Here is a 9,598-nt window from a genome sequence, read left to right on the forward strand (position 1 = left end):
ACGGTCGGCGAATTAGAAGAATTAATATGGAAGCATGCAGTAGATAGACGGATGAGCCAGGAAGTTAGGGAACCTACTGTGTGTGCAGCAGGAAAGCCAATGCCGCACAAAGAACACCGAACTGATCAGAAGACCTGACTAGTCCCAGGTTTGGCCACTCATTCAATATGGGATCCCACCACCCCATTCTGTAAAATGAAGAGATTCAATGAGGTGATCTCTACACTTCATCTAGGTCCTTTGATTTATTGACCTAACTGACTAGAGCAGTTTCAGTCTCAAAACTGCTCTTGAAATGCAGATGGTTTCTCATGTGATTGAAATGGGTGGTTAAGTTCTTTTGTGACTCCAGCCATTACTTTATAGATAATTGCAGGGCTAAATTGGCTGACAATTTCAGCTGGGCCAGGAAAGGCAAATAAGTGGTATTTTACTTTAGTTTTAATATTTTAATACATATTTATGATCCACCTAATGCAAAAAAGTTCTCTTTAATGTAACATAGATTAAAGGACATTTAAAAAGGTGGTTAAATTAGCAATGAAGGAGATCATAGACATTTAGAAGAGAGAACAGATACCAGAGATACAGAATAAGAGCATGAAATTTAGCTCTGAGCTTCCCAGCCGCCAGAGCAAACATGTAGGCATTAGTTTAGGGCCTCATTCATCTCAAGTTTTCCTCCTCCATGGCTAGATTTCCATCTCATCTGAAACACCTAGGTAGGCTCCCTGTGGGGACCACAAGTAGAGAAACTGGGCTTCAAGAATCTCAGGTGCTCAATTACTTTGAGGTCACTGAACTTTCTTTTGGCTCAGGGCTACAAACAAGATGCAGAGGCAAGGTGATTTGGAGCTTTTAAAATGTAAATGCGAAGGCAATCTTTTGAAGGATAATTCGTAAAAAAGATTTCCAAAACAGGTTCATTCTTTTCTAGTGGGGATGGAGACAAGTAGAGATATAGAATAGTAAATAGAATTTTATCCATGATTTTGACCATCAGAAACATCCATGACAGTACTACGAGCCTCAGAGCTCTAGGACATGTGGCCGTAAACTGGGTCAAGCAGACCTTAAGTTCTGATCTCCAACTGGTCATTACAAAATGGCCAAAGCAGACAGGGAGCCACCTGGCCTAAGGTCTCCCATCTCTGCCCCTCACAACCTGTGACAAAATCATGCTCTCCTTGGCTTTTCCTTCTCAGTAAAGCAGGCCTTTTTCAGCTCAGAGCTAAAAAAAACTGAGATGGATGAAACCTAAGGGAAATAATCAAGTACAACCTTTCACCTGAAAGAGCAATGGCTTTCTCTTTATAGGCTTTCCGTTCAGAGAAGCTGAACGCCTCCTTCACAAGCGTCACCTTCCCATCAAGGAAACTCTGAAATTCCTTCCTAGCTGGATGCCATCTCTTCCACCCTTTGGCCCTGGCTGTTCTCCAGAGACTGCAGAGGTTAATCCTGCTCCTAAAGGGCAGCCCAAACACCAGTCTGTGACAGGAGCAGGAAGTGGACAGTGTCTCTCCTGAAGGGATGTGGCACTGGATCTGGGCCGCACAGCTGTCACTTCATTGAGTGACTTGTGTGAATCAGGTTGAGAGCTCCTTGAGGGGAGGGAACAACTTGATCTGTTTATTCCATTACAATGCCCAGCATAGAACCTTGTCCAATTACTGCTGAACTTGGAAGAATGCTTTCTTCTTGGAGACAAACTACACTACACCAAGATATAAAGCCATCTGCCAATGGACAAGTATTACTGACACCAAAATACAGCCAAATACATAATGCTCTGTCTTTGTTTCTCATTCTAAAAGGTTGATGTCTGATGTCCTAGCTTAATTAAATGGCCAACATATATGGAAGTACTTTGTAACTACTGAGTGCTATTGCTACAATGCGGTCACCAACTACACCTCTATTCTGTGTAGTCTGGGAGAAATGTCTTACCTTCCTAAACTCAGAACTCTCCACCTAAAGTGGGGACAATTCTTCCCTAACCAGGATTGTAAAGCTGTAAAAGGGCTGTCGTCGGTGGCAACCAAGTTCCCTCTGGAAGTTATGTACTATTATGGCCACTGTGTAAGGGGCAGAATTTAGTGCCATCAAGGAAAAAAAGTCGCCATCATTTAATTGCTATTTATTTTCATAAACATGAGGTATTTCAAAGTGCTATAAGATGCAGCACTAAATATATACATTTTGAAGAAATTAAACACAGAACTTTGCATTTACCCAGTTCTATGCACCAAACATGAACAAATACACTAACAGGAAGAAACAGGCTAGGAAAAAGGCATATATATATAGTAAATTTCTTTACAAAAGTTTCTTAGTTCAAAAAGTGATAAAGTAATATCTACTCAAAACTTTCACAACTCATTTTCATACGAAAATATAAGTATCAAATTTAGTTCTGTATCAGCATCATACTAAAGTATACAGGCAGTGTAAGAATTAGTACAGTACATAACAGAGATTAACAATATATTTGTATACAAAACATGCTCCTCAAACATTGAGGTATTACAGTACTTAGGTATGAACTTCCAGTCTAACACTGGCCACAAAAGCCACCTCTCCTTACCCAGGACGTATATAAAAGGCGGGTGTGTGTCAGTGGTATTTACAGAAATGTTCCCCAGGGGTATTAAATGGCAAACCCCTTATGTGGCATCTGCTGGAACTTAAGCACCATTTTAAAAAGGAATGACTTTCTGTTGTTGGGAAGCTTGGAACAAACAAGGTGACTTCAACAGCCCCAGAGGCTCCCCACTGTCACGAACTTCAACCGCGTCTTGGAGGTGACTTGGAGGAAACTTCAAGGGCCGCCCAGGATCCCATCAGGCAGGCCCTGTCCCGCGGTCCTGGTAGAACCCCACACGTCCTGCTCCCCACCCAGATCCACACTCGACGGGGGGACCGATTTGAAAGTAAACCAACATTCTTAATGTCAACACAATGTTTGTTTAAAAAAAAAAAAAATCAAAATGTGCAAAGTGGCAGTGACTGTCCAGTTTTGAGAAACGTTTAGCAAGTCCGAGCGTGTTCCATTTTCTTTAGCAACTGCTGCTGCCTTGCCTGCAGCTTCTCCTTCTCCAGCAAAAGCTGGTGCTCCTCGGCCTGCAGGGAATGGACGTACTCGGTGGCCTTTTTCAAAATGACCACCTTGGCGGCCTTCTCGTTCTTCACCAGCTCTGGCACGTGGTCCCTGAGCGTGAGGAAGCTGGACCGCAGGTCATTGCGGCGCTGGCGCTCCAGGATATTGTGGTTCCGGCGGCGCTCGCTATCCTCGGAGTCAGAGTTGCGGGGGCTCAAGCTCTTAGCCTTCGGGGGGATGACACTCTTGAGGGGGCGTGGGGACGCTTCGCTTTTCATCTTCTTCTGGGGCGGCGCGTCCTCACTCTCCACGTAGGGTGACGGGGCAGCATAGTTGTGCTGTTGGTGGATGGGTACGCAGCGTTTGAGGATCAGGTCACCGGACTGGGCTCTTCCTGGGCCCAGGGCCGCGCTCTTGGGACGCACAGTGATGGTGAAGGTGGTGACCGCCTTGCTGTTGGTGGAGGACCGCCGCTTCTCCACTGTCACCACATCGATTTCCTCCTCTTCGTCTTCCTCTTCATCATCTTCATCATCTTTGAGAACAAGATGGGAGTTATTCTCAGAGGTGAAACATATATATATATATATATACCCTTACAGGAAGCCGTGGCACACAGTTTGCTATTATGAGTCCATCAACATAGACGTGGACAGAAATGTATTCTATGTCTCTTTAAATTACATATATCTGTAAATACTTTTTTCTTCCCCATACTCCTAGCACTTTCAGCCTCCAGAAACCTGGAGAACCTGGGCTTTGGGGTCAGACAGAATCCTGCCTCTATCACACACTAGTTGTGCGACCCTGGGCAAGTTAATTTTTCTAAGCCTCAGTTTCCTCAGCTATTAAATGGGAATAATACCATGGGGTTGGGCTGGATAGATAACAAGTAGAGAGCTGGGGTTCTCTAAGGGTGTGCTCAATAAATGATAGCTTTTATCATCAATAGTCCACCCCATAGGCTTATTTATATTTCCATCTCTACACTTAAAAATTGAGGCTCCTTTTTTTAGGAGTCTCATTTAGCAACTTTACACGATTTAGTTGGGTTTTAGGTCCTTAAACAAACGTAAAGAACAATTTAGGCCGTTTTTCGTCTAGCAAAGACCAAATCTTAACTACAGTCATAATCACAGGAGCTCTAAACCCAAATATGGGAGCACCTCTTCTCAAAGTCACCAATAATAACAGCAACAAAAAGAACGTGTAGCATCATGTGTGCATTTTCCCCCTCTTCTCAATTATTGTTTAAAATGCAAGCATGAAAATCAAAACACATCTTCTGCTTGATCTGAAGGGGACCGGAAAGCTGAACAATTGTAGGATTTGTTCTAAAGCCGAAATATGAGGCTGTTCCAGCCTGTGGGTCCCTTTAAGCCAATGTTTTGGTTTTCTGCCAAGAAGACAGCTGTTGGAAGGAAGTGCTTCCTCACCCGAGAGCTGTCAAGGCACAGACATTAAAGGGACAGACCCGCTTTCAAACTGCAGGCTTATCACCAAGTTTCCTTCCAGGAGCCTCAGATGAATCCGTCCTCTGCACTGAAGGAAATTTAGGCTTTTTATCTGCCTGTATTCTGAAAACACTCGGTTTTTCAAGGTTCAAGGGAGCCCCAGGTCCAAGGATAAGGCCCATTCAAGTATTTGGAGGGTTCTCCGGAGCCCCAGGCAAAGCCTTCCTTTTAACCCTACCCTTCAGTTGAAGACAGACAGAGGCACACAATAGAACTTATCAGTGAGTCTTTCCAGGGTGTGCGCATTCCCGGAGGGCTGGCTAAGTGCCCGGCAGCACCTTGAAGGACACTGGGTTACAAAATACAACTTACATCTGAAATTAGTCCTGGAATTCTGGCTAGAAAACAAAACTGAACTCAGTTCTCACTGCAGAGTGTAGAGGCAGCCCCTTGAAAATGTACACAACCGCTGTTGCGCTTGCAGCCAGCTGCTGAATGGAGGGAAGTGTGGCCCCACCACCCCCAGCCTTTCAGATCCTTGTGCCGCCTGCCGGCCAGCATATCGCCGCCTGCTGGCCACTTACCACGAGCAAATAGCCCACCCACCCACTGAGGGGGGGAGAAGAGTGCTCAGGTTTGAAAAATAAAATTGGTACTAGCCGTCTGTGCAATTTCCCTCTAACTTCCTGTGCCCCAAACACGATTCTGCACAGCTCCTATGTCTTCTAGGGGTGTCTCCCCACCCCTCACCTGGACACCAGTCCTTCACCCCTGGGGCTAACAGGTTTCTGCCAAGGCAGTGCAGCCATAGGCCCCCGTAAGCCCCCACCCGGCTTTAGCCACTCAACTTTTCCTAATGTGATACCTCTGCTTTTGCACTGCAAAGAGAGGTGGGGGCCAGGGTGAGCGCCAGGGGTGGAGTTGGGGTCCCGGAGTGGGTGGAAGGAACTTCAGTGAAGGTGAGACTTTGAAGAACACCCTTTTGGCAGCTTCCACTCACCCTCTCCTCCTTACCCTGGGAATCAGCTTGTAAAAAATGACCTATCAGCTACCAGCTCTACTTCCAAAATGCTCTCCCCTAAAACCAAACCCCATGAACAGTAACAAAAGGAGCGCAGCCCCTGCACCAGCACCCCAGGGAGGCAGCCGGGACCCTGGCTCGGTCTTTACCTGAGTCGCTCAGGGTGTCCTCTCCCGAGGTGCTGAGGGCCTTGTGGTCACCGCCGCTAGCCGGGCGGCCTCCGGTGCGCGAAAGGGCGGCCACCGGGGCGCCAGCTGGGGCTGCGGCACTCGCCCCGGAGGCGACCGCAGTACCCGCCGCCGGAGCACCGGCCGGGGCGGGGGGCACCGGCGCGGGTTCGCGCTTGTTCACCGGGAAGGGGAAGACCACCGCGGGATCCACACACTCGGCGGCTGGGTGGGCAAGCTCCGCGGGCAGGGCGGCCCCGGCGCGGCCCGATCCCGCAGCATGCCCGCGACCCGCAGGGCTGGCGGCCCCAGCTCCCGGGGCCGGAGCGGCGGACCCGGCGGGCGGCCGGCCGTGCTGCAGCTTCTCGCTCACCGCGCGCTCCAGCTTCTCACGGGCCGAGAAGCCGCTCCACATGCAGTCCTGGAGGATTACCGGGTTGGGGGTAAGACCCCCCAGACCCCCCAAGCCGAACGCGTCCTCCTCGGCCGGGTTGCCCCACAGGTCGGCCTCCGGCAGCAGCATCTCGGTGGCCCAGTTCGGAGGCTCGGGGCTGTGCTCCGGGAAGGCACGGCTGGGCGACAGCGGGGGCGTGGGCAGCAGCTCAAACTTCTTCCAGATGTCCTCCCCCGGGGGGGTGGAGTCGGGGCCGCCGAAGTAGAAATCATCTTCGTCGGGGTAGAAGCAGGGCTGCAGCGAGTCAAACTCGAGGTCTGGGTTCTTGCAAATCATCCCCGGCATGGTGGCCGCGGTGCAGCTAGGCATCGGCTCGCCTCCCCGCCGGCGAATGAAAGCTGCTTTCCGCTCCGCTCCTTTTAGTTCTGGGGGTGATTCCTTCCCGTGGGGGGCGCGGAGGGCGGGGACCCGCGCCAACCTCCGACACTGCAACCGACAGACACACCAGGAAAGGGTTGGTAAGAGGAACCGATTGGGGGGACAGGCAGTGGGCGCCCCCTCGAACCTCGTTCCTTAATCTCCCCTCCAAGCCCCCCACTCCGCTCAGTGCTCCCGAAGGTGGAGGAAGTTCTGCCTCTCGCTCGCTCCCTCCCTCCCTCCCTCCTTTTGTGTACAAGCTGTCTACGACAGGGGGTGGGAGGGGGCATGCAGATGCAGGGGGTGGTGGCGTGGCTCTGCAACTTTGGAAACTGCCATTTCATTCACACAAGGCACTGCCTGGGGGAGGGGGGCTGTTCGAGGCTGCAGGATTCTAGCTCACCAGCTCGCTAGCAAGCCCAATTGCACCAATGTCGGGTCAATGCTCAAAGGCAGCCTGAGGCTCTAACCAACCCAGCTGCAGGGCACCCCAATACCCCGCTGTACAATTGCAATCTCGGGAGTGGGAGGGCTAGAAAGGGAATTTAGGAAACTTTGCAAATGGAGAAAAAAAAAAAATCCTTTCTCTAGACCAAGACCAACAACAGGCACCTAGACCCACCTCCACCCCCCAAATTGGAGCAGATGCCCCTCGGCATTCATCCGCTGCAGGGAGTCTTGCCACTAGCTTATTTTGAACCTCTCTAACCCCACCCCCGCTCTTCCAAACCCCCAACAACGTCCTCTTCCAAGGCGAGGAGGCAGGTACAGCCTGAACCCCAGTTACCGGGAATGGTGCAGGCGCCAGCGCTGGGAGGGTCGCCGGAGAGCAACGTCTCCTCCAAGCTGGAGCAGCCGTGACCCAGATTACCAACACCGCTGCCTCGCCCATCCTAACCCCCCTCTTCTTCTCTAGGAGCACCCTTGGAGAACCCCAGCTTCGGGGTGGGGACGCACCGGCTCCCGGTCAGCTCAAAAACAGACAAATGTTATAGAGAAAGGCGAATTTCTTTCCGATGAAGCCATTAAGCCGCCCTGGCAAGGGCAGTAACAGGATTAGGGCGGGTCTCTTCCAGCCGGGGTGCCTTGGGGGCTGGAACTGGCTTTTCAGGGAAAACCCCGAGGTGATTTTGTTTCGGAAGCAAGCAGTCCCCCGGGTGTATTGGGGCGCCCTGAGCGCGAGCCGCGATCCGGTGCAGGGCTTGCCTGCCCGTGGCGCTCACCGCTCCCGGGGCGCCCCGAGGTTTGCAACCCCTTTTCCTTACCTCCCGCGGACTGCCGGGGATCCAGAGGCGATTCTGTGCGGGGGTCCCCGGGTGGCCTGGGGCCCGGGGGTTCCTCGGGTGGCTGCAGTCTGTGCGCGCTTGCGCCTGGCTAGCGCTAGCTCGGCTCCAACCCAGTTCCCAGGAGCCCCCCGCATCCACCCAGCGCGTCCAGACAGATGACTGTCACTGGCTGAGCTTTGAAGCTCGGGGGATATTATTAACTGAAAAATCTGACACACCCGGGGGGCGGGGAGAGAAGGGGGCTGCGGCACAGACAAGGGGGAGGGAGAGAGGCTGAGGAAAGAGGCTTTACCCCGCCCTCTTGATTTCCATAAAAATCAGGGGAGGCGCCAAGGCTTTCGCGCCAAAAGCCACTTGCTTTTCTTCTTTGCAGAGAGGAGGCTGCAAAGCTGGAAGCTGGGGCGTGCTCCTCCCGCCCTTTCAGACCCCCGGGCTTGCACCGGGTGCACTCTGCTAACCAGCTGCGTGCGGAGCAGTGCAATGCAGCACCCACCCTGCGGGCCTGGCAATTGCTTAGCATTAAAAAAATTTCCAGAGGGCTCCGGGAATATATGCTCGGGGCGGGGGGTGTGGAATGGAGGGCAGTTACGGGGGCTCCTAACTCATCCCCCGCCTTTACTGCGTTAACGTGCTGCTGCGCGCGAGGCGGACGTCCAGCGAGGCCTTACCGAGGGGCTGCCCTTGTGTGATCAAAGGAGGCTACACCCAGGGTGCAAAATGGGAAGACGAGGACGCGCCCATTTAGGAACGAGACCGCAAGATGTTTCTACTTTTAAATTGAAAGGAGAGGGGCGCCCCCCATGTTTGAAAATAAATAAATAACTGCGGGCTACGAGGGTGGCGCCGCGGTGGTTTCTTCGGCCGAAAGCGACACCTCGCGGAGACCCAGCAGAAAGCGGGTCTTGTATGGGGAACTGAAGTGGGGCCACCCCGCAGCTTTCCTGCAGCCCCTGATGCACTATCAACCAGTCCTCCCCCTACGGGGGGTGGCGACTCGGGTCGGCTTCTGAAGAGAATGGGCGTGAGAGCCCCGCAGCCGTCCCCAGGAGCTCCCGAGCTCGCCTTTCCAGAGCCAGCGTCGTCCCGAATTATGGGGAGAAGGATCAGGTTCACATAGGAGTTGAGGCCCACACCTTATGAGGACCAAACCTCGGCTCCAGAATCTTGACTCCAAATTGGAAGCAAAAAGGAAAGCTATCACTCCTTAGCCTCCCTGTGCCTCAGTTTCCTCAATTGCGAAATGGAATTAGTAATGGTGCTTATCCATAAAGTTGTTTTGAGAAATAAGTTATGAAAGCGCTTAGAACAGTGCCCAGCACGTAAGTGTGTCAGCTATTGTCATTACCAGATCATGATGGATTCTTCCGGGGAAATTAACACCCCCATCCGGCAGCATTTGCCTTCTCCCCTCTGACCCTCCACTACGAAATCCTCAGTTCATTGTAGTCACGTTTTTTTACTGGTGTGTTTGGGTTGGGGGTGCGGGGATGGGATCAGAGATTATTGGGAAACTCCCCAGGAACAACCCAGATGTCCTGGGCAGCCCCCTTCACAACCAAATACACAGTGAGGTGGGATTTTGCTTTGAAAAACAATCCTTGGATGGTTTGGGGTCGGGGAACCTGGATCCCGGACTGGGCTGGGAAAGCTACTTTATCTCCCCTTTTTTGCAAACTGGAAATTCCACTCCTCCCCGCCATTCACCTCAGCTTTCAAACTAGTTACAGGTGAGGATGCAGAGGGTCGGGGGGCAGCCCGTAAA

At 51.8% G+C, this 9,598-nt stretch overlaps 1 protein-coding gene across 1 annotated transcript; it reads right to left on the reverse strand.

Moving 5' to 3' along the window:
- Nucleotides 1-2,122: 2,122 nt before the first annotated feature.
- On the reverse strand, nucleotides 2,123-7,997 carry MYCN (MYCN proto-oncogene, bHLH transcription factor). Its single transcript, XM_019752189.3, has 3 exons — nucleotides 7,816-7,997; nucleotides 5,722-6,619; nucleotides 2,123-3,632 (listed from the first exon to the last, which is right to left on the reverse strand). Exons 2-3 carry the CDS (start codon nucleotides 6,500-6,502, stop codon nucleotides 3,028-3,030), a joined length of 1,386 nt encoding a protein of 461 aa, XP_019607748.3. The 5' UTR covers nucleotides 6,503-6,619; nucleotides 7,816-7,997; the 3' UTR covers nucleotides 2,123-3,027.
- Nucleotides 7,998-9,598: the final 1,601 nt, after the last annotated feature.

This window comes from Rhinolophus sinicus, chromosome 2 (genome assembly GCF_057876585.1).
Source record: "Rhinolophus sinicus isolate RSI-liver-muscle chromosome 2, RSI-T2T, whole genome shotgun sequence".
In the NCBI taxonomy this organism is placed as follows: Eukaryota; Metazoa; Chordata; class Mammalia; order Chiroptera; family Rhinolophidae; genus Rhinolophus; species Rhinolophus sinicus.